Below are 24,774 nucleotides of genomic sequence, written 5' to 3'. Positions count from 1 at the left end.
TGTCCTTCCAGAAGAGGGGCGTGCCAGGGTCAGCGCAGGGATGCGGAGAGAGGAGCCACGTCAGCAGGGCAGCGCTGCGGCCCCAGGTGCGTGCAGCGGGCAGGTGGAGAGAGGTAGGTGACAATGCCCAAATCAGCGTTGGCTCCCCCCGACTCCTCTATAAGAAGAAAGGCAGAAGAAAAAGGAAAAACAAAGCAGCGAGGGGGGTGGGAGGAAGCAAGGCAAGAAGGGAAATGACTTTGAACTATTTGTTCTCCCTAAATAAACCCTTCTGGATTTCAAAATTTTATTTCTAAGGTTGTAAGAAACTCCCTTCCCTACTGCAATAATCTTTATTTTAAAAAGTCTGTCTAAAGTAATGGGGTAAAGGAAACAGGTGTATTTTATTTAAAACCGATGGGAATGGAAGTTGTACCCGGATGTCGGACGCTGCAAGCTTCGTGGTACTCCACGCTTGAAGGCAGCGCCTGCTTCCTTCACTGGGCTGTTAAGCTGCAGGAGTTAGTGCAGAGGGCGATCCAAAGGCAAGTGCTGTGTACAAGTCTGTTGTATTTGGGCAAAATGTGTTTTTTAAATTAAATCTAGAACATGAAAGTTCTAGTGGTAACAGCTGCCATTCATGAGGAGCCTGGCATATCCGGCCCCGTGGCAAGCACGTCGCTTTCCTTTCGTCCTTGGAAGTGCCCTGGCAGGTAAGTGTCACTGTTCCTGTCCTATAGATGAGGTTCCAAAACAACCACCTGCCTGTCGGGGACATTACATGAAATGAAGCTGGTGTTTGGACCACCTAGGTCTATTAAGCCCCAAAGCCTGTGCTGCCCTTTAACTGTAAGTAGGAAATATCCACGAAGCCAAACCACCCCACACGGAATCCCACTTGAAAGCCAGGACAGGGCGTGACAAATGGAGCCCTCAGCATCTGCACAGAAGCCTTGGATGGCGGCCGCGCCTGCAGAGCACGCTTGCTCTGTCTGCTGGTGCCAGTTGCTAGAACATTTTGTGCTTACAGATGACTGGTAACAGTGGAGACAAATGCAGCTCTATAAAAGAAATGGCTCTGTAAACAGGTTTAAGTTATGTAAGAGCCACTATATACAGCTGCAGTTCTTTTTAGATTAGAAAGAAATGTATGTGCTTACTGGTAAGGCTTTTTTAAAGTATTTTTAGTGACCACTCTGCTATGTTCAAATGATTAAAATGCAGCTTTTGCATTTCTGATTTCTTTTTAAAAAATAAGAGTGTAAACTAGGGTGAAGTTTGCATTATTAGGGCAAAAGCTAAAGTCTTGATAGAAACATGCCATTAAAACAAAGCTTTACAGATGCAAAGGTTTTACTTTTGGAAGCTATTTTAAATTAATTAGAATCCATTCAAGCAAAACATCAAAGCAGTGTAACGAAGGAAGTCTTACTATAATGTTCTAAGTAACAGACTCAAAGTGTTATGTGCGGGTATCATCAGGGAGAGTCAGAAACACGGTATTTTATTCCAAGTCCCACTGAGTGGCTCTCTGAAAGGTTCTAGAGGATTCTTCCAAGGGTGCATTTCTGAGTCTTCCCCTGGGGGTGAGTGTGTGTCCAGGTGGGTGCTGCTCCGCAGCTGGCAGCGCTCCTGATTTTAAGAAGCTAAAGAATTAAATCAGTGGATCAAAGAGCCAGGAATCGTTTAGCTGCCGAAGTTGAAGGGGTCTGGACGCTGGGCTGGCAGCTTGCACTGTCTCTGTCTCTCTCTCCACCCTCCTCTCGGCTGCCGAGTTGCAGCTCCAGCTGGGGCGGACAGTTCCCATCAGCCCCAGCAGCTTCCAAAGCACCAGTTATCTTTGCTCTTCTGTCTCAGGGCATTTTTTCTTTAGTCTGCAGACTTGCTCAGTCCACAGCCAGGGTGGCTCGGAAGATAATCCCACAGGAGTGACCCTGGCCTGCGTGGTTCTCAGAGCGCATTGAGCCCCCTCCGCCTCTGATGGCAACCAGTGCCACATGCACCTTCCACTGTCCCTCCTCTCAGTCACCTGCTTCCTCCAAGAACAGCCCCCACATCCCTGACTTGCCCTTTGCTTTCAGGGAACCCAAACCCAGACTGTGACCGCAGTGACAGCCGGTATAGCCTCAGAGTGGCGGGGAGTGGGGGGCAGGGCCCATTTCTCTGCTATGACTGAATTGGACCATCAAGTAGGGCCGAGCCCTGACGCCCGCACTCCCTGGGTGCAGAGCTCTCCAGCAGCGGGTGAGCCACACTGGTGGCGGTGTGGGCAAGTTTGGGCATATTCTTTAACACCTCTCTGACGATCTGCTAAATTAAGAGATTATAGAACTTACTCTAGAGTACATGTGGATTATGAGTGACTATTTGCTATTTTAAGGGAAATAAATCACTCTCTTGCTGCTCTTTTCCTTATAGCTCTTTTCTAATCCCTTTTCCAAAATAATCTTAAGGAATTTAATTCAGAATCTAAAATGGGTGTATGACTAGAATTTTGGGCCCATATAATTACTTAAATGGTATTTTTAAAATTTTAGTTTCCATTTGTTCATTACAAGTATATAGAAATGCAAAAAAAAATTGTATATCCTGCAGCCATGCTAAATTCACTTACTCTAGTAGTTGGGTAGACCATGTGGGGTTTGTGCATACACAGTCGTGTCATCTGTGAATCCACGTCCTTATTAGCAAATGGAGATAATATTATTCCCCTCTCCCAGTGCAGGAATTTAGAGCCTTTCTGCCACCTCATCACTGACTGAAGAAGACCTCCAGCGCCAAGGAATTTAAAACACGCTGAGGAAGTCTGTTCCGCTGCTGAACGGTTGTCCCTGTTAGAAATCTTGTTTGTATTTTGGGCTGAGTCTACTGCACGGCTGTGTGACAGCTCTGCGACAACCGGGAAGTCCCCCTCAGGTGCCTGGTCTGTGGGCCAGCAGTTCTCTCAGGGACCCCCTACCAGGAGACCTGAGGACCACCTCCGCGTGTTCTGTGCAGAACCCAAGAATTGGCAAAACAATCAGACGATGTGATCTGACCAGAGTTGTGCACAGTAGAATATGCAGTCGTGATTTTTGAACGTCAAGATGTGTGGAAAGTTTAGCTAGGGAACCATGAGAAGTGTTTCTTTGAGACGAATTTTAAAACACACACCGTTTTATTCCATACACTGTTGCTGAAAGATCAAGAAAAAACCAAAGAAAAAAATCCAAGGGACAAATGTGTATCATTGGTTATTTTTAATGATTCTGTGCTATGGTTTGACCACAGCATTAAGAACAAGCAGAAAAATCTGAATTCATAACTAACAGCACTTAGAGCAACATCTTTCTTTAAAAGTATTGCAATTACAGACCTTAGGTCTAAGAACTACATCACCATTGCTCAGTGGAAAGAGGCAGATACAAGACAGTTGGAAATCTTTCTCTGTGTATAACCGGGAATTATGCTGAAAAGTAAGCACAAATGTTTGTTCACAATTAAGACTTAATGACTTCTGATTATCATAGCTCACAACCAACTATTGAAAAGCTCCAATACAGTTGTACTTTTTTTAGTAAATTGCTTTATAATAAAAATTAAGTGAACTAAATGCTGTGAATAATATTGTACATATTTTAAAACAGCTTTAAACTAGACAAGTATACAATTAAAAAATGTGATTTTTGAAAGCCATGTAATGAAAAATAGCAATATACCAACAAGCACGTTAAAATGAACCAGTATCATTAACAGAAAAGTTTAAGCCTCGATTAGTTGTGTAGAAAGGAAGCAATGGTGGGGTAACAAATTTTAGTACCTCTGAGTCCAGAACATTCTCATGCTCACTAGTCCTCCCAAGAGTTTGACCCTGGGGGTTGGAGCTTCGTCTGACACAAATGAGCCTCAGTTCTTAATGCCGATTCCCAGGGTGCAGCCGACACATGGGTCTGGACACACGGCATCCAGAACACAAGACCATCGTCTTTTCATGGCTCTTTCAAACACGTACTAAAAGAAGGGCTGACTTCTAATCCATTCAGCATAAAGAGTTGCATTATAGAGATGTTTTCAGTTTAACAATAATTGGTAATAACTTGCTTTCTGGATGTTAGGGATATGATTCTGCCATGATTTTCAAAATCAGAACATGTACCATAGACCAAATACAAAACTTGGAATTAATTAGAATTGTTATCTTCTGGTGGCAGAGTAAAGATAATCTGGATCAGATGGGCAAAATGTCACAGCTTGCCTTTACGGATGACCCTGGAAAGCTTCCCCACGCCCAAGATCCAATGGTTGTTTTCATGAACACGTGTTACAGGCCTTTTTCTTTTTAAAAAAATATTAGAATATTTGAACATAAATGCAGAGGTCACAATCAGACACTAAAAGACCGAGCTGGAAGAGAGGTGTAACTTGACATACAACTGAAAACGTAATCTCTAACTGATGGCAAAACCTGGTTTGTTTTTTGGGCCGGGGTTAGGATGGGACACCAACAGGAATGGATATAGGATTCTTCACATGGCAGCCAACTCTCTTCTAATGATAACCCATAACAAAACATTTGTTTCTAAAAACAGGGTCTTCTCTGAATAGGATCTATTTTTCCTGAGGTATTCTTTCCCTACAGTCTCTACTGCTAGTTCATTGGCTCCACAGCTTCAATTTGTAAAAGAAAAAGGCACAGAGCGACTTGGGACATAGACAGTCATAAATGCCTCTGTAGCTGAGCAAAGTCCTCTGCTGCAGGCCGATCTACTTACTGACACAATCTCTGCAATATTAAGGGCAGCAAAGTGCGCCCTGTGCGCTGAGGCCTAGCACCTTCATTCCAGCACAGCAGGAGATCATGTTATTACTGAAATATAACTGACTAACACTGGTCCAACTGAGCATTACTAAAGTGATTAAAATGAGAAGCATCTGGTGGCAACCAAAAAGCTGTGGGATTTAAAAAAAATTTTTTTTAAGTGTTTTCACAGCAAAGATGCAACTTTCAATTGCTATATATACGCTGGTCATAATCTGTTGCTTGTTTGTTCAGACTTCTTTCCGTTGTGTTATAATATTGATATTTAATAGGAAAATAAACTACATAGACTTTTATCTGTATGCATCCATTTGCAAATTTCCTTACAAAAAAGGACGAAGCACATAGGCATTCACAAATTCTATGCCATTCTGTTAAAATTGGTATCATCTATACATTATATTACAGTATTAACAATTTTTTTATTCTACCCATTGGGTAGGATATGTGCATAATATATTCGACTTATATACAGCACCTTACAAATAAAAACGTAAGAAAAGACAGACAACTGAAAAAGCACCATTTTAAGTGAGGCACAACAAAGGTGGGCATTGACCGAGTGCAGGGGGGTGGCTTGGGTCCTCTGTCTGCAGAAACCAGAACTGACATGCAGAGCTCTTTGCAATAACAGGGAGATATATACATATATAAAAAATATGCACGGATGGTGTGTGTAGAATCTCTGTATAGCTCTAACCCTCTCCCGCATTACACAAAACAAGCACACGCTGGGGGAGAAAGAAAAGGATGAAGGAAGACACTGCTCTCTTAGCTCACAGACAACAGCATCCTAACGCACCCAACTCGGGCAGCAGCAGCGACTGTCTAACCCTGGCAACAACATAAATGCGAACTATGCAAAGGACACAGTGTGCTGGGTAGGCAAGTATGCTGAAATCCTGATTCCTAAACAGTGTAGGCCACTGCAGGGCTAAGAGCGCTTTCCACTGTTCGTTCTCATCTCTGTGATCTCCGGACAGGGGCTGGCAGCAGGGCCGCGGTGGAATTGGTAACAGTTGGGGAAGCCACGGAGCCACTGAGAACTTTCATTTGTGATCTGGGATGAAGGCAGAGTTTCTTGGTTTGTGACTTTGGTGTGCTACCATTAGATAACGTGTTCCTTCCTCACAGTGAGATGGGGAGGGCCTCCCCTCGCCAACTTGTCATCCAAAGGTGTTCTTTTACCCTCCCTACACCAAGAACGTGGTGTCCCGGGCAGTGTGAGCGGGAGCGGCTGGGCTCATGCTCCTAAGCAAAGGTTGGGGGGCGCACGGAGCGGGCCCCAGGGCACACCCACAGGGTGAAGGCTCAGCCCGGAACCCTGGCTTCAGTCACCTGGGCAAGAAAAGCCCAAGTGAACAGAAACCAAGCATCCTGCCCAGCGTTTTCCTTCATACACCGCTGAGCTTTGAGAATTTTAAGAAAAATGAATGGTTTACAAATAGAGTTAATGTCACCGTTCTAAGTACCAAAATGCAATGGGCAAGCAGCAGCCCCAGGAGCCTGCGAGGGCCGCACCGCCAGGGACGCTCCTCTGCCGGGAGGCGGCGGGTGTGGGTCTGTGCTGGCAGCCCGCGTCCGGCTGAGGACATGTCTGCGCGGCTCTGGCCAGGCGCCCTAAACAGAAGAGCAGCTGGTGGAAGCTAGAGGATCACCCTGTCAGAGACGGGACAAGGGTTTGGACAGGAAGGGCAGGGATTGGGATGGATTCTTCTAGATTGGAGGGGCTTTCTGCAAGGGCTTCCTTTTGAGCCCTTCTCATTTTTATGAAGATAAAATCAAGGTGAAGGAGATCAGACGGAGATACGTAGAGGACTCACGTGTGTGCCCGCTTCCTGTGCTGGTGCCAGGAGGCCTCCCAGTTTACTGCTGGCCTCTGTTCCCTCTCTCCTAAGTCTGAGCCAAAATTAATGACTAGAAGTGTATCCTCTTGATAAAGCTGCGTTAGGGTTTAAAGATTCTCCTCTGCTACCTTGAAATTTCTCAGGGATTGGGTGTGTGTCCGTGTGTTATGTCGTGGGGGGGTGCTGGTCAAGCTGCTTTATCTGTAAATTTTGGACACAAAAAATAGATCAAATATATAAACACATATTTGTTTCCCAAGATCTCTTTTCCATTAAGGATTGCATCAGTGTTTAAAGAACACTAGAGTTTCTAAAAAAGCAAGTGGATGCTAGAAGACTGTGTTTCTATAGATGGGATTCAAGATGCCTTGGGTTTCCTACTCCTGGAAGTTCCTGGGACAAGGGACAAACGTCAGTGGTATGCGCGGGAGAGTTAGTTCCCACCCACTGTTCTCTCCAACAATGCAATCCTGTATTGCAACCCTGTCCTGGAATCTAGGATTGTAAACCTGTCGTTGATTGCCTAAGCCACTGGTTTCTACACTGGACCCGCAGGTTCCATAAGCTTAAAGGTTCGTGAAAGAACAACAGGCTCCGCTGGGAAAGCTACACCTTGACAACCACTACTCTTTCAGCACCCGGCCAGCCATGAGGCCACACGGCTCGGAGAGGGCAGCTGCAGCCTTCAAAGGAGCTGCTTGATCTACATCACCTTTTCCCTGTGTCAAAGGAAAATTGACTATTAATTCAATTTATGACCTTGGCTTTTAAAGTAATTCATTGCAGAGGCCCAGCCCCAAAGACCTTTCAAAGTCATGGTTTGATATGTGTGTCTTTAAATAAGTAACTTAAAAGGCAATTCTCTAGGGTGGTTGAAATGGGAGGGACCTCTCTTTTGACAGACGATTAAAGGTATCTGCATTAAATAATTGTCTTGCCAATACTGGGGACATCTGCAACACATTCATATACTTGCAAAGGAAGGAACTTGCAGGCCTCTGAGCTGAGCTCATTCTTGGAGCAGGTGGAAGAACAAGGACTGTGAAAACATTCCGAGCTACAGCTAAAGCTGGGTTCACCTGCTTGACCACAACTGGGGGCAAGATTTGGAATGATGAAATCAACTTTGCACGTGATGGGACACCTGACCAAGAATCCGCCTGAGTCCCCTCAGCGAGGCCTGACTGGTACAAGGGTCTCCTCGTCTCCACCTGACCCGCGGTGACTGGCTGTGTCAGGGGACCCAGCTGCTTTCAAACACAGGCTCGAAGTCCGGGGGCCGGCACCCTGCAGGAAGCCTCCGGGGGGCGGGAAAGGTCCTGTCTGGCCCCAAGTCCATCTCTGTCCTGAGAGCTGGCTTCTCCCTGACAGCAGCCTTGCAGCTGTCACTGCCACAAGACCGAACCCAGTCTCAGAAATGCCACTGTGGCCCTCGGCTACAAATACTTCCATGCGGGGTCTCACGCACAAGCTGACAACTGTGGCCCATCTTTTCTTTCTCTCCTTTTAAGAGTTTGACTAGTTCTGTGGATGTTACTGTGTGAAATGGATGGATCTAACAGAGATTTCAATGCTCACAACAAACCATCGACCTGCCTACCGCGATGCGAAGCGGGAGGGAGCGGGCAAGACCGGGGCCCGAAACAGTCCCTCCAGCGTCCCTCCAGCGCCTGGCGACAGCACGAAGCCACCTCACTGAGGAATCACCTCCAAGACCCACAGACAGACATGAACACACATATGCTGATTTGGCGTTAAAGCTGCATAGATCAAAGTCACTGAACCCTTATTCCTGCTCCTCTAATTCGCAGAGGCCAAGCGGCCACCTCTGAATGGAGACCTCGCTGCAGAGAAGCCGCCTCCGCGGCGCAGAGTTTGCTGGACTTGTTGGCTGCTGCTGTTGCAAAAGCCGGTGCTTACATCTGCAGAGGGAAGTTGTTCTTCTTTTAAGTTGTAAGAATGAATGTTTGTAAATATCAGGAATATTAAAACTAAGACTAACAGTATTTAAAATTAGTTTTCTAGCTGCATTTTAACTGCATGTTGTGCTTCTTATCCTGTGCTCTTGAGTCACTCCACCCTCCACTCTTCTCTACCTGACCTCCTGCTTCTGGCCACCAATGCAAAGGCCGACCTGGGGGAGGGCTGGGTTGAATCCTGCCAGGAGTTTGGGGTGTTTTCAGCACTGCATTCCTCTAAGAATGCCAGGCTAACACTAGTGACATGCAATGGCTTATTACGACCAGCAACACGGCATTCTGCTGTGCGTTCCAGAGGCTTCCTAAGCATCCCTCACACACGACATAGCAGGCAGGCTGTGTCGGGGCGACTGCTGGAGCCTCCTGCTGCACTGAGGGGCCTCGCAGAGCTGCACTGGGCTGTCCAGGGAAGGGGAGAGGCAGCGGGTATGCTGAGGAGTCACATAGTTCAACAGGATACAGAATAACCACCTTGCATTTTAAACAATTTATTGCATAAAGTAAGGTATGTATCTGAATAAATTCCATGCTACAGTGAAAAAAAAGTCTAAATTACTGAAGAAACTGCACTGCCGGAGGATGAGGGCAGCACTGCATGATACTGGATACATAAACACATGTGTCAGGTTCGTTTTTAATAAAATATGCAGCCTACGACTAGCAGAGTAACTCAAATAACAAGTCAGAAATGCTGGAACTTATTAGTATTGCCTATCTTCCATCCAAAAGTCTCCAAATGCTTCAGCAATGCATTGCTATTTGATGCAAATTCTTGCAACAATGACTTTTTCGATTTATGTAAGCTGGTATTAGGCTGCACCCCCAATTATCTTTCTTGTATGATGCTGGGGTACACTCCAGGATGTTCCTTGGACCTAATAATAATCCACAGGTGAAAAGACAACATACAGAACTTCACGGAAAACAGTTCCCTCATATATATTTTAAACATTAAGATAGTGCAACTTTTAAAACACATCATCACAACACAAAGTAGCTCCTTGCATTCATCTAACTTCTCCACTGTTGACCTTGGCACACAAAACAGGAATTTTGATTCATATTTTTAAAACAAAATAAAAGTTCCACACCTTGGGAGAAAAAGCAAACTGGCTGATTCTTCCCCATGATAATATAGAATAATGCTTCCTTCTTTATTCAGTTAATTATAAAACAGGCCATTCTGGCCTCATTTATCTGCAAAGTCTCCTTTCAGAATTAAATAAATCGAATACCTCTGTGGGTTTTATTTCATGATATCTTCAAAGCATCCCTTTCTGTTTCCCCTGCCCACTGCCCCATCCCAACCCCTGTCCCAAATAAACACTGTTCGTGGTCAGACCAGATGGAAGTTTGTATCTTTTCAGTCTAGTTTGCATGCAATTCCCCTGAAAGGAATCGGAAACAAAGACCGCGCTTGCTCATTTGTTTTACTTAGCTGTGCCACGTAAGACCGTGTGTAGGAGGGGCCCACTGGGTCTCGTCCCTCCTTGGTTTCTCTCCTCGATTCAAGTGCATGTCAGAGGGAATCAGACCAGGTTGCCCGGCTTCCTGTCTTTGCCTTTGAGGGGTACGATTGTGCTCTCTGAATTGTTCTGCTGCAGCTGCGGTCTGCTGCCCCTGTGTGCGTTGCTGCGCTGGTGGTGGAGGAAAGAGGTGCCCGGGTGCTGGCCCATCACCTCGCTGTACGTGGGGGGCGGCCCCTCCATCCTCCCATTGCTGCTGCAGGTGGTGGCGCTGATGCCCGAGTTGCTGCTGGGCGGGCACGGGCCCCCGCTGTACATGGAAACGTCTATCAGATCACTGTCAAATATGGTTCGGTTGGGCGGGGCCCTCACAGACTCCCGGTTGAGTTCCATCTGCTGTTCGGGGTCTCGGAGCTGCAGAGTGCAGGGCCCCTGGTAAGGAGGCGGCTCTTCGCCGTCAGACAGGGAGATGGTGGGAGGCAGGTCAATCTCGTGCTGCACGTAGGGGTAGGTGGGCTGGAAGCGGCTGAACCGATCCCTCTGCATGAAGGACGGGGCAGTGAACCTGTCCCTGGACCTCGGGGCATACATGATCTGGAAGGAAAAGGGAAGAGAGGCCTGAAGATGCTCTTGGCACAGTGACAACCATGAATGTGAGAGAATCAAGGAAATGCGTGCCCGGTCTGTATTCTCACCAGTGTGGACACCATTCCCCAGACAAAATAGGAAAAGGCTATTCCAGGAAAAAAACAAAACAAAACAAAAACCATACTTTTCTCATCCTCGTGACTTAGACCTACACACCTTGCCAAACGACAGTGTGTCCAAGACGGCCGAGTAATGCAGAGCTCGGGTGTAGCGGGAGCCGCAGTGCCTGCGGTGTGAGCCGTTTCCAGGGCTCCAGTGGCCACAGCAGTGACCCCAGTAAACGGCGACAGAGCAGAGAGTGCCACGCACGCTCCCGGCACTGCCAGGAGCTCTGGCAACTCTGGTGCAGAAAAGTGAGGAGGGGCTCTGGGTTTCTGGGACATATAAGTTGTAACTTCACACATGGTACTCGGCCTGGGGACAGGCATTGGGGCAATCTATTAACTACTTATAGAAGCTAATTGCCCTATCAATTGCTTTTTTAAAAAATTTTTTAAAAAGGACTTTTCTTTCTGGCTTCCCTACATTTCCAGTTAGTTGGATTCTAAATAAAAGTTTTCTACAGTTACTTTTAGTCATTGATGTGAAAAATGTTTTGTATTCCAAAGTAAATATGATTATACATTTCTTTTTCCAAAATAAATCCAGGTAGTATGTTTCTTACAAAATCCTTTCATTTATGCTACCATCCAAGTTTCTTTTAGGAGACAGATCTTTTTTATATATATACACACACACACACATATATATAAACATATTGATATATATATAAACATATACATATACACGTGTGTGTGATATACATGCATTTAATACATATACATACACATAAGTACACACACATAGCTATTGATTTGTCTCACGCCATATTTTTAATGTAAGGCAAAAAATATGTTATTTTAAAGTTCGTATTATTAAACCTGGAGCCGTGGAGCTGAATCGCACTATGTACCCACACTTGCCAAGGCCCATCGTCAGTAGCTTGTGGGGATGGGGTCAGGTGCAGATCAGTGACCCCAACCTGTCTTCTGTAAGGAGCTGTAGCGCAACACAAATCATCCCCACAGGGCTCAAGGGACAGTCCCCTCCCCTGCTTTTTGCCCAAGGTTACAAGGAATGCTTAACCCACAAGTACGGCCCCATAGCTGCTCCCACCAGTGCTGTGGCCACCTGCACGACCACCCCTTACCTCTGAGGCCCCTGGCCGTGGCACGGAGCTGTCTGAAGGCCAAAGACACCCTTCCTGGTGGCGGGGAGGCGAGGGAAGTAAGGAACAAGAAACGGCAGAAAAAAATCATTAGTTTCATGCAGCAGCAGCAGCACCCAAAACATGAACAGCAACTTTTGAAAGAGCAGTTCCTGCTTAAAACTCGGAACAAGAAAGAATTAGTCCTTTGGATGCCTCACATCTAAAGGGAGGGCTGTGATCAAAGGAAAAGATCAGAAAGGTTACGTTCCGTCCGTAATAGGTTTGAAGTGGGTCTGAAGTCAAACGTTGCTCAGTCTATACACTCCTGTGCCTGACACACGTTCACATGGTCACGAAACCAGACTCGGCCACCGCGCGGCTGCGGCAGCCTGTGGGTTAGCTGTAGGCAGAGGCGGGCCTCACGTGACACGCACTGCCGTGGACACACGGCGCTCTCACATCCAGAACCGAGTCCCCAAAGCCCGAATGCCCTCCCAGCCTCTTCTAGTGAACTTATTCTTCGGTCTGTAAGATGTAACTTGACATCTAGTTGCTTAATATCTTTTTTCAAAAATGTCTGGCCAGACTGACATGGTGACAAGCAAACAGGCATCAGTAAGGGTCATTCCTAACTCCTTGAACCCAAATTAGAAAGGTCTGTTCCCATAACTACAGAGGAGACTGTGAACTCTGTGGGGGGAGCAGGGCGGAAGCTGTATTTTTGGATTCCCAGGAATAGGTATGTTTGACCTTGGACGATCACGGAGCCTCCCAAGAGCCGCAAAGTGCCGGTAAGTAAAGACCTCTGTGGTGAGACAGCCCGACTCTTGCGACGCAAAGGCCACCCTGCTCTGTTCCGCGGCCGGTACTGTGACGGAAACACCCTTCACTGCTAGCCGGGTGTGTGTCCAGCACATGCGCCCGTTCCTAAGGCGCTCGCAGGACATCGTGGAACCAGCAGCAGAAATACACGCCGACCCGGCTGTGTTTAGAGGAAGTGTGGGCTTAAGGGTCTGACTATAAAATTATGTAATGGGATGTCAGCTCTGGCACAGTGACAGGTGACAGGCAACCAAATGCACGACTGATCCACTCCTCCGCGTGGCGGCGGCGGCACAGCCCTTCCGTGGCCTGCTCCCCTGGCAGGGCACCTGTCACCATGCTCTGCGTGGCCACAGCCGTGCTCCCACCGAAAGCAACATCTCTAAGACTCACCACTGCGCCCTCACCCCTCTCACCGTCCCTGCAGGGGCCCTTCTCCTCCAGGCTGGGGTTGGGGCCATCACCAGCGCTCTGCAGATCAAAGCACAGGCGGGCAGGGCCGGAGACACAGCCGCCCAGTGCATACGGGGAGGGAGGGACCCACGCGGGGGCTGCGTGTTTTCCGAAAATGGCAGTAACCACCCCAATAGCTTTGTTTCCCTAAAAATTAGCAAACCCACAAAGTGCCTACAAGAGCCTGGCGATGCACCCCCCACGTCTGGCTCCTAGCTCCCCACCCACCTCCCTGGAGCCCTGGCCTGGCCCTGCCCTCTCCGCACCCCAGGCAGAGGCGTCCCCACCCCTAAGACCAAACCCGTCGAAAGTGGAACACACTGGCTTCTGCTTAGCCCCTCCTTCTTCCGTGTGGCCGGCCCCTCTCCCTCACTCCGCTTGGCACAGTCCTGCATTCACCTCCGGAGGCTCATCCTTCCTTCCCCGAAGGCCCCCCACAGTCCCCGGCTCTCCTGGGGCTGCAGCGTAAGTGTCAAGTCAAAGGCCAAAGGGGGTGCAATTGGCCCCAGCTTGGTCCCTGTGGTGGGGACAGTGGTTGCACCCCCAGACTCTCCAGCCCCTGCGGTTGCCCAGACACCCAGGACTCTCCTCTCTGGGAAACCCACAGCTCCCGTAACTCACCGTCTTTTCCTCTCTATGGGTGCCGCACATGCATGCATCCTGCCTTATACTACACACAGCGAAAGCCACTCTGGTGACACTAACCCCCCCGCACCCGGTCCTGTGTCACTCCCTCTGCCCCAGGGACCACTGACAGGAGTTCACTGTGCATCTTCCTTGGGGACTGCGTCTTTTTAATAATGCATTTCCAGGACCTACATGTTTGACACAGGCATCGTTTAATTTGTTAAATAAGCAACCAAATTCTTTCCTAAATAAACAGTTCTTTGTCTGTAATGTTCCCACGAGTTGCAGGCCTGTGAGCCCAGGGGCTTTTCCCTCTGCTCAAGTGCCACCAGGAGCCTCGACGGACGGGGACACTCATAGTTCTCTCTCTCACTTGCCTTCTCCAGCCACTGTCAGCAGGTTTTTCTGACCACGTCCCCACGTCCCACAGGCAGTTCCTAAGGCAGGGAGAGGGGTGCCGAGGGCCAGGCCCTGCACGCTCAGCCCGGGCTCTCGTCCCCATCATGCCGCCCTCGGCACACGCACGCCTCCGCCACTCGCCCAGCCCCTTGCCCGGGGCCATGCACAAGTGCGTGGCCCAGCTGCTCCTGCCGTTCAAAACAAGGGCACAGCTGTTTTCTATACATTTTGCTAGCTAGGGTGAGGTCCCCAAAGCCTAAGAATCAAGCCTGGAGCCGGGGAGGGACAGCCATGGGTTTAGAGCTCGGGCCATTCTTGCCTCGGGACGCTGCCGCACACCTGCCAGTCGGCATAGCCTGGAGGTGGGGACTTCTCTTGCCTAACTTTTGTTTTTGCAGGAATAATCAGCAAAATCAAAATTCCAAAATGGGAGGAAATTCACCTACAATCCCATCACCCTGATACTTGAACAGATTTCTTCGTTCAAGTGCGTATTCATTTGCATATATTAAGTCTCTGCAGTTGTAACCGTAACGTAGCAATGGTTGTGTATTCCCTTCTTCATGGGGTCGACCACCAGTGCCGCCCTCCACCACCATTTTCTCAGCTTCACTGAAGTATAACTGACAAGTAAAAATTATTGCTATGCAATAATTTATTTAACTATTCACTGACAATGGCCCCCTGCCCCGACTTATTCAATTTTATAGAAAATGTTTTCTTTAGGTCTTCACCCACGCAGTAGGTAAGGGACATTATAACTACAAGCAGCTGTGGTGGACGGGCTGAGGCCACCCACCACGAGGGCTGTCGTTCCAGTTCTGTGTCCCAGGCTACGTAGAAAACCCAGACCTGGGAGACTGACCAGAGCTCCAGAAAGGCTGCATCCTGCCCAGCCAGATCTTTAGTTGGTTTCTCTCACAGCTTCCTTTCCAGCCACTCCACCACGGTTGTCACACACTGGCCTTGGCAAGGCCACCCTCGTTGGCACTTAGGCCTGTCACACTGCAGGTGAAGCCTCCTGGCTCGTGCTCACCCTTGGGGAAGTGGCGAAGTCCTCAGCACGTGGGAGAATGATTTGACTCTATGACCAGTGGCCTCCCGGGGCCCTGGACCCTCCCAGAGGCTGCAGGAAGGCAGTGCAAAGACGCGACCCCTGGTCTAGAGCCCTCAGCTTCCTCATCCCCAAACGCCAGGGAGAACATGTGCAGGAGAGGGGGACTCACTGTACGGCTGGCACCTGCTCAAATGGCAGCATTTCTGGGTCCTCACCATGGAACCAATTTCAATCTTAACAGTGAAGGCAGTAATGCTCTTCGCCAATGTTGGTATTGTTACATGGTGTTACACTCAGAATAAGCTGTGAAATAAGATAATACTTAAAGTAGTTCACAGAATTTTGAGCAACAGGAGCACAGTTTTGGTACTAATTCGCACAGGATCACACGCACTCCCGCGCGGGCCGCTCCCTTGCGAGAAGACCAACGACGAGGACGCGGAACCTCCACCGGCTGTGGTTAATCACTCTGTTGCACATGTACCAAATCCCGCCTTGCAGCAGGTCACAGTCCTTTTCCACTGCCACATGCGAGATGACGCACACACATCCTGCAGGGACTCACGCCGCCTGTCCCCACGGTGGAAGCAGGTGGGGCAGGGACCCTGTAAATTCCCAGGGTTCAAGCTGTCACTCCAACCCCTCGTTCCACTCAAGGCAGATTAGAGATCACTTTGAATCAACTCTAGTTTCTTTTCTGAGATGCATCACTCCCAGATCACTCGTGTTTTATCTGTTATACCAGATACTTGATACCAATGGATTCTATCTATTGTACCAGTTCCTTGGGGTGCACGTTACACCGAGAGGACCCAGGGATGGTCACACCCGCTCCAGGAAGCTCACCAGAGGGCATCCGACCTGGGCAGTGTGGGCGGAGGGAAGTGGGTCTCAGGGCTTCTGTATGCACGGGCCTCGCGGGCACGTTTCCTACGCCCTAGCTTACTCCCTGGAACACAGCACTAACGATCGAGAAAGACAACACAGATGATCGGCTGACAGTTTACTGTCACACGCTGGCAGATGCAGCTATGGCATGGCTGCGCACCCGGCAGGGCAGGCAGGCTCCGAGGCAGCAGAGACCCAGGCTGGAACCCCGGCTGTGCCTGGCTCTGCCGCTTGGCAGCCTGGAGCCTGCACAGCTCACCTGCTGCAGCTTCTCCAAGCAAGGGGCTCCGCCAGCCCAGCCTTGACGAGTGTCTTCTTGTTGCAGGTAACGGCTACCTGCTGTGCTAAGCACAACTAAAAGGGGGGTGATTTTCCATTATCTCTTTTAAGATATCCCTTTAAAAATAATGAGTCATTGACCTTTCCTTATTATTTTGTAATACCCCAAAGGTGGCATTTGGAATGGAAGGGCTGGGGCATGAGGGTGGCCTGAGCAGAGCTGAATTCACTTCTGATCTCAGGAGCCTTCTGAGGTTGGGGGCAGCTGACCAGGAGGCCCCTCGCAGCAAGTTCTCTGAGGCTCCCGACTACCGGGTCCTGCTGCTGCCTGGACCCAAGGCCCCCGCAGTGCCGTGACCATCTCCACTCTTACAACATCAGCCCAGCGGGCAGCCAGCTGCCACGGAGGAGACCACCGCGGTTACAAACCTCGGCAGGTCACGTGCACCACGCACTGTTTCCGGACGTCATGAGGTCACACAGGGACACACTGGACGGAGCAAAAAAAAACAACTTTATAGCATTCAATTTGGTGATAAGCTTGTATTTTCTCTGGGATTTTTTTCCAAAATGAAATCTTTATTGTGAATGAACACAGTTGACCCTTGAACAACACAGATTTGAACTTTGAGGGTCCACTTACACATGGATTTTTTTCCCCAACAAAACACATATTCATGGGATGCCTAAACCCACCAATACAGAGGACCGACCTTTTCATATACGCAGGCTCTGCAGGGCCTGCTGAGAGGCTTGAGTACGTTTGGACTTTGGCATCCGTGGGGCTCCCAGAACCAATCCCCTGCGTGTGCCCAGGGGTGAGCGTGTGCTGTGATTTGTCATTCTCCTGCTAATGTAGTCAGTGTCACACGATCAGTCACGTCTGCCCGCCTCTGGGCTGTAAGAGAGCACTTTTCTTCTGGGTCTACAAGGCCCTGGGCAGAGCCCTAAGCATGCCACGGTAGAGGTTCCTGTGCCGGTCCCCAGCCCACATCCACAAAGGCACAAATGATACACACACACACACACACACACACACACACACACACACACGCGCGTCTGTACTGCTGGTCTTCTATGTAAGTACACTTCGAATCACAAAGTCTGGTGCTCTGGTCTCTCTGGGTTGGCCCTGGAAGTTGGCTCCAGTCCCGGGGACCCTGAGGGCTGGCTGGCCATCAGGAGGCTCTGCTGAAACTGGACTTTCAGTTCCTACACCTGTGGGAAAGGGACACAGGATGGTGCCACACCTTCAGGCTTGAAGACGTGCATTTTCAGACTCCTTTACACTTGAAGAATCTGTTTCACACTTTCTTCCTTCTGAGTGGTCAGTGAACAGCCACACAAGGGAACACTGTCCACAAGTTCAATCTGCTTGACACTGAACCATTTGCATAGAAGAGAAAATATATCACCTGATTTTCCCTATGACCGTCTTTATGATGCCAAGAATCAAGATGTGTTATCTGCAGATGTGGAGCGCAATGACTGGATTTTTTCCCTTTGAATCTGACCATTTGGCACATTTTTGGGGTGGGGCAGGAGGTGAGCAATGCTCCCACCATGCTGGTATCGGGGGTGGAGTCTTGGAGGTGGTCTGTCGAGAGGATGGGGCCCTCGTGAATGGGGTCAGTGCCCGCAGCAGAAGAGGCCAGAGCGCCAGCAAGCCCTGTCCCCCCTGTGTGAGGAGTCAGGACCGCTGGCGGTCTGCAGCCTGGGGGCAGGCCCGAACCAGAACCCAGCAGTGCCGGCTCCGTGGTCTCCACTCCCGCCTCCCCAGTGAGGAACAAATGTCTGTGGTTCATGAGCCGCCCAGTCTGCAGCACTTTGTTACAGCAGCCAAACTACGACCGAATTGTAAAGTTTTAGTTCCTACATTTAGGTTTCTTATCCACTTTGAGTTGATTTGTGCTGTGAGGGAAGGGTCCAGAGTCACTATTTTGCATGTGATATCCAGTTTTCCCACCACCATTTTTGAAAAGACTGTCCTTCCCCGGTTGAACGGTCTCGGAGTCCTTGCGGGAGATCACCTGCCTGTACACAAGGGCCACTGCCGAGCCCGCGCTCTCTCCCACTGGTCTGTGTGTCCGTCCTTCTGCCAGTACCACACTGCTTTGATCACCGCAGCTTTGTGGTGAGTTTTGAAATTAAGCATTGTGAGACCTCCAATTCTGTTGTTCTTTTTCAAGATTTTGGCTATTTGGGGTCCCTTAAGATAACACACAAATTTTAGGATGGATTTTTTTCTATTTCTGCAAAAAGCATCATTGGGATTTTGATAGGGATGGCACTGAATCTGCACATTGCGTCGGGCAGTACTGACATCTTAACCATATTAAGTCTTCCACTCCTTGGTTACGAGATGTCTTTGCACTTATTTCTGTCTTTTTAAATTTCCTTCAGCAACATTTCCTATTTTTCAATGTCCAAGTCTTTCACCTCCTTGGTTAAGTTTATTTCTAAGTATTTTATTCTTTTTGATGCTACTGTAAATATAATTCTTAATTTCTTTATTAGATTGTTCATTGTTAGTGTCAAGAAATGCAACTGATTTTTGCATGTTGATTTTGTATCCTGCTCTGCTAAATTTGATTATTAGTTCTAACAGTCCCCCCTCACCTGGTGGGATCTTCAGGGATTTTTATATGTACTATCATGTCATCTGCGAACAGATAATTTTACTTCTTCCTTTCTAGGTAGAATGTCTTTTATTTCTTTTACTTGCCCAGTTGCTCTGGCTAGCACTAGCAATAAATACTGCTGAACAAAAGTGGTAAAAGCATGTATCTTTGTCTTGTTCCTGATCTCAGAGGAAAAGCTTTGAGTCCTTCACCACTGAGCATGATGCTGCCTGTGGGCTTTTCACAGACAGCATTTACGATGCTGAGGTGGTTTCCTTCTATCTTATTTTGTTGAGTGTTTCCATCATGAAAGGATACTGAATTTTGTCAAATACTTTTTAAGACTTTGAAGCTAAAAAAATACTTTTTCCTGCATCAATTGAGATGATTTTGTGTGTGTGTGTGTGTGTGTGTGTTTTCCCCTTCATTTTGTTAATGTGGTATATGACATCAACTGAATCTCATATAGAGAACCATCCTTGCATTTTGGGAATAAATCCCCACTTGGTTGTGGTATATAATCCTTTTATTATGCTGGTGAATTCAGTTTGCTAGTTATTTTGTTGAGAATTTTTGTATCAATATCTAAGAAATACGAATGGTCTAGGCCGCGGTCCCCAACCCCTGGGCCTCGGACCAGTGCCAGTCCGTGGCCTGTCAGGAACCCGGCCACACAGCAGGAGGTGAGCACAGCCAGACAGCAAAGCTTCATCTGCATTTACAGCTGCTCCCTCTCCCCCAACCCTGCCATGGTCCATGGAAAAACTGTCTTCCATGAAACTGGTCCCTGGTGCCAAAAAGATTGCGGACCGCAGGCCTATGGTTTTCTTGTTTGTGTCTTCATCTGGCTTTGGTATCAGGAATGCTGGCCTCAGAATGAGTGAGGAAGTGTTCCCACCTCTTCAATTTTTTGGAAGTTTGAGAAGGATTGGTGTCAATTCTTCAAATGTTTGGTATAATTCACCAGTGAAGCCATCTGGTCAAGGGCTTTTCTTTATTGGGAAGTTTTTGATTATTGGTACAATCTTTTTATTAGTTATAGGTCTATTCAGATTTTCTATTTCTTCATGATTCAGTTTGGTAGGGTGTTTCTAGGAATTTGTCCAATTTTCACATCTACATTACCCACTTTGTTGGCATACAATTGATCATAGTACCTCTCATAATCCTTTTCATTTCTGTATCTCTTGGATCACCTTTCAGCCAAACGCTACATCTTACATTACCGAAAGCAAGTGACCTGTGGCCAGGACTTCCTGAGGGTCCCACTGCGAGCTGTGCAGGCTGGGTCCTGCTGCCTCCAGTCCATGTGCACTGTCACCATGCACAAGGCCACCCCACACCCTGAGCCTTCCTGGGTTTACGCTCTCAGCTAAACTCTCCTTTCCACACACACAGGACAACAGGAATCATCAGATTTGGGGACTGGAAACAACCAGGGAAAACACCTAATACAGTGTTTTTCAAACTGTGTTTTGCAGCCTCTTAGAGAGCTGGAAAATCAATTTATGTGGGTTACAGCCAGCATTCCAAAAAATGAAACAGAATAGAAACTGAGTACCCTGTAAATATTGTTTTGTAAAATTTCTGCCTCGTGAAGACTGTGTGTTGCGAGGCAAAGTGTGTTTCTTACTGCTCTCTGCAGTCCAATGCTGCTGGAAGGCCTCCAATCTAAGCCAACAAGTTGGGGGTGGGGTGGGGATTGAGGCCTTGCGTTGCTGTCTGTAGGTGACAGGGCCAGTTGTCTGGATATTCCGACGTCTACTCAGGGGCTCCTTCCAGGATATGAATGTATTATTTGGCCTCAAATAGGTAGAAATCTCTTTTCTTCCCCATTTCAGGCTGAGAATTTCAAAGCAGAGGTAGAAATGATCTTTGAATGCTCAGCAACACCTTTACCTTCTGATAAAATCAATTTTCTCTCGGTTCCTCCCTTTTCTCACTCGACCGCTCCACCATCCCAATGCTTTATTGCTACGCCTCTTCCACTCTAGGTGGCAGTCACAGCTCGGCTGTGGAGCCACGTCCCCTGTGTGGGTGGCTGCTCACTCCAGCATCCTGCATTCCCCCTGGGATGGCACCAGCCTTCTCAGCACTCACTGTCTGCCCCAGCTCTGCTCAATCTAGGGCACATCCCTTAAGAGAAAAGACAAATCATCCAGGAAGTTCTGCTGGGAAGAAAAGAAAGGGAATCCTTTCTATTTCTAGAACAATACAGTGGGCAGGGGGGAGCGAGAGGCCGGTGCTGGGGAGCGAGCAGTGGGACTTCAGGGGAGCCTGGCCCGGGCGTCAGGGAGCCCGGCAGGGATACTGGGACTGCTCATCTGCAGGCATGGCCTCGTCTCAGCCCAGTCACCCACCGGCGCGGGGACACAGGGCACAGAGGCAGAGGCTTCCCCACGGTCACAGAGCCGGCAGGGCATCAACCAGGAGCCAGAACCCAGGCCTGGCAGCTCCCCAACAAGGGTCACCAGAATTAGGCTAACTGGGAGAATTTTATTTATTTATTTATTTATTTTTCAGATCAAACCATTCCAACTTTCAAGGACTAAGTAAAAAATAAATAAACCTTACTATTAGATTATTAATGCTAATACTTTACACATTTAAAAGGTTACTGCAAATTTGTTTATAAAATTTTCTATAAATTTTATCTAAAAATACTATTTTAGCATTTTTTTTGCCACAATACAAACCCTGATCAAATGAATTACCCTGGGACCCTACAGATTACTGGAACTGCCTTCAGCATCAGTTTCTGTGAACAGAGCAGGTTTGCAGTTGCAGAAGTGATACGCGAACAGGTTCCTACTGGGAAAGTTTTACCGACACCGAGCAGGGCCCCCTTGTGCATACCCTCTCCCCAGAGCCGGCTGCAGCTCGCTGTGGGCCTCCTGCCCGTCCTTCACGGCACTAGTTGTACCTGCACAACATCAGCCTCACGCACAGTCACCCTGGCTTTGCACCAGCACTGCCCACTTAGCCCAGTCACCCACATGCTGCGGTGGACGGGGCTCTAAGGAGACTTTGGCTGGTATGAAAAATCCAACTTGTCCCTAGCAAACACATAGGAAAAAGGAAGACTTGACATCATGGAGGAGTTTAAAAAAAAATTTCCCTTGACTTTTTCTTTAAAAAAAAAAGACTCTGAAGGTAATTCCAGAACTGTCCTGTGTTCTGGGCAGCGGCAGCATCAGCAGGACGGATCGCTCTGAAGACCAAGCCCGGCTGCTCCAGCGACAGGCTCCTTCCAGCAGCTCGGCCTCCTGTTTCTTATCTGAAGGGAGATGGTCTCATTCTGAAGCGACGTGAAGCTATCTATCCTCTGATGCTTCCGCTGCACACGCCAGGGGGGCAAACCTTCCAAGTGAGCGCCCCGGCAGCCGGTCACGGCCCCCTGCTCACTCGGGAGCGCGGAGCGGCTGGCAGCAGGAGGTGCTCCCTGCCCCTGGCGCTCAGTCCACCCGGCTCCTGGAAACGCAGTTGCCGAGACTTGTGAAATAACAGAGGGTCGTTATAGGAGAGAGTCAGCAACTAACACACATGGTCCCCGGTGCGGCGGGAGTGCCGCACCCGCAGGGCAATGGCCCCTGCCACCGTCCATCCCGGCAGTGACGCCGGAGGAAGCCTGCGGCTCCCTCTGCCTCAATCTGCAGTGTCAGGCACAGGCCCGTCACAACTGCACCGCAGGCCCATTCGTTTGTTCTTTTGAACCTCACTGGAAACAGGTCCTTTCCATCATTCCATAAATGCTTCCTAAACCCAGTCTGAAGCAGGCAGGGCACAGCGAGCCAGCGCTCCAGTCACAGCGGGAAGGAACAGCAGTGTGGCCCCTGCCGCCTGTGCCCTTTGCAGGCCTCAGGGCGCTGCCTGTGGCCTTCACAGACCCCCCTTGAGGTCCCTGCTTGGGGACGGCTGTTAGAGGGGCAAGGCCCAGGTGGAGAAGGGCACCCACTACACTCGCTGTACCCCGGAGGTCCCTCCCCCATGAGTTCTGGGCCCCAGCACAGTGGGCTCCTGGCTGTGAGCCACCGGCCCAGAGCTGCCTGTCCTCAGGCCACCCCTGCTCCCAAGGCCAACAGACAGGCTGCTGGTGGCCGGGCTGAGCTGCAGATCGCCAGGGAACTCACGGCCACCTCTGCCCTCTCAGCCACAGGCTCAGCCACAGGGAGGAGGCCCTGCCTGGGGAGACGACTGGACAGCAGGGGCCATGAGTGACCGTGTCAGGCTGGGTGCAGGCCACGCTGAACGCGGCTGACCCAGACACACGCCTAAACTCCTCAGCTCGGAGGGATGGTCTTTACTTCCACAAGGATGTTCTCACCCATTTTTCTGGAAACCAGTGGCCTTCTTGGTCTTTCTCTGTTTTCAGCCTGTGGCAAAGCCCTAAGTGCAGAGTATTTTTTCTAGAAAACCACCACCATTTTGTAAACCAGTAAGTGGCACTGACACGGCCCCAGGGTCTCGGGGTGGCCGCCTCACAGCCCCGGCCTTGGCACATGGCCTCGAATGCTGCCTTTTCAAGAGAAGATAGAAATTCCAATTTTTATGTGAAGTCTCCCAATTTTTAAAAGGTGGATCCAGCTTTGTCAGGACACCCTCTGGGGCAAACCACACACACCGGCCACGCTCCAGGCCAAGTCTGCAACAGTCTTTAGGGCTGGACCCACCCCACGCCAGGGCACGTGGGCAAGGAACACACATCTCTGTGCCAAGAGAGCTGACAACCACGAAGTCCTCGCCCTCCTTCCCCCGCGGCCTGCGGAGCAGCGTGGCCCGGCCGTGCGGCGCCAGCCTGTCGCTTCCCCCCAGCGAGGGGCCAGAGAACACCCCCCGGGGGGCCCAGGGACCTGGTCTCCATAATTGATTTAATCCGGTCATAGCTGGTAAAGAAGAGATACCTGACGTGATTCCTTTTGTTAACTTTTTAATTGAAATTGCTGTTTTTATAGGTCAAAAATGGCTGACTATCCACAATTTCAGTAAAGGTCCTCCCTGTCCCTCTCCTGTGCCCCTGAAGACGGCTGTCCCTCTGCACGTGCCGTCCTCTGCCCCGGGCTGTGCACACGGGCTGCGCTGCACCCGCCAGGCTGCACCACCCCAGAAAGGCCGCCCCAGGCCCCCCCAGCTCCGCAGGGAGGCCCCAGCAACGTGCAAACAGCCTTGGGGCCGTGTCTGGAATATGCCCCTGACTGTTTTCCTATTGTTACTTGATGGTCTAAGACGTTGAAAAGAAATCTAGACAGTTGTAAAGCTTTGAAATCACATAAACCAGACTCCAAACAAGTTCAGGCTACCTCAGAAAAACACACAAGGATTTATGCCACAAATCCACCTGCTGCCATCCACCACTATTTAAGTGTTTACTTTTCCGGTAATTTAATTTAAGCCTGGGTTGCTATTTTTCATTTTCATCCAGCAAAGGCTGCTTCCGACAAATCCAGGGCCAGTATCACCCCAGCCCTGGGCTCCTCTGGAACACGCGGTGTCTCCAGACGCTGCACGGTGACGAAGGCCGACTGGCTTCGGGGGACACACTGTCGCAGAGGAAGGCAGAGGGACCGCGGAGGAAGGCGCTGGCGGGGCGGGGGCCCTGTGACCCCTCCCTGTGACCGCCCAAGAGCAAGTCCCAGGAATCGGGCTGTGCCAGGCGCTTGCACAGGAAGGCCCAGTCACCATTTCACAGACGAGGACGCTCCCGAGAACCCGGGATGCCCAGAGC

The 24,774-nt window shown here is 49.3% G+C and overlaps 1 protein-coding gene across 5 annotated transcripts in view; it reads right to left on the bottom strand.

Annotated features, from left to right (window-relative positions):
- Positions 1-3,201: 3,201 nt before the first annotated feature.
- LDLRAD4 (low density lipoprotein receptor class A domain containing 4) overlaps positions 3,202-24,774 on the bottom strand; it is a 238,289-nt gene continuing 216,716 nt past the window's right edge. For 3 of the 5 annotated variants that reach the window (XM_045527819.1, XM_045527823.1, XM_045527821.1), the window contains 2 exons: positions 11,907-11,960; positions 3,202-10,663 (listed from right to left, as the gene is read on the bottom strand). In XM_045527819.1, the coding sequence (XP_045383775.1) occupies positions 10,133-10,663; positions 11,907-11,960 (585 nt within the window). In that variant the 3' untranslated portion in view covers positions 3,202-10,132. The remainder of the gene's footprint in view (positions 10,664-11,906; positions 11,961-24,774) is intronic. The other 2 variants (XM_045527820.1, XM_045527822.1) reach the window with 1 other exon arrangement.

The sequence above is a fragment of the Lemur catta genome, chromosome 16 (genome assembly GCF_020740605.2).
Source record: "Lemur catta isolate mLemCat1 chromosome 16, mLemCat1.pri, whole genome shotgun sequence".
In the NCBI taxonomy this organism is placed as follows: domain Eukaryota; kingdom Metazoa; phylum Chordata; class Mammalia; order Primates; family Lemuridae; genus Lemur; species Lemur catta.
The sequence above is the reverse complement of the archived record's forward strand: the minus strand, read 5'-3'. Positions and strand labels throughout refer to the sequence as shown.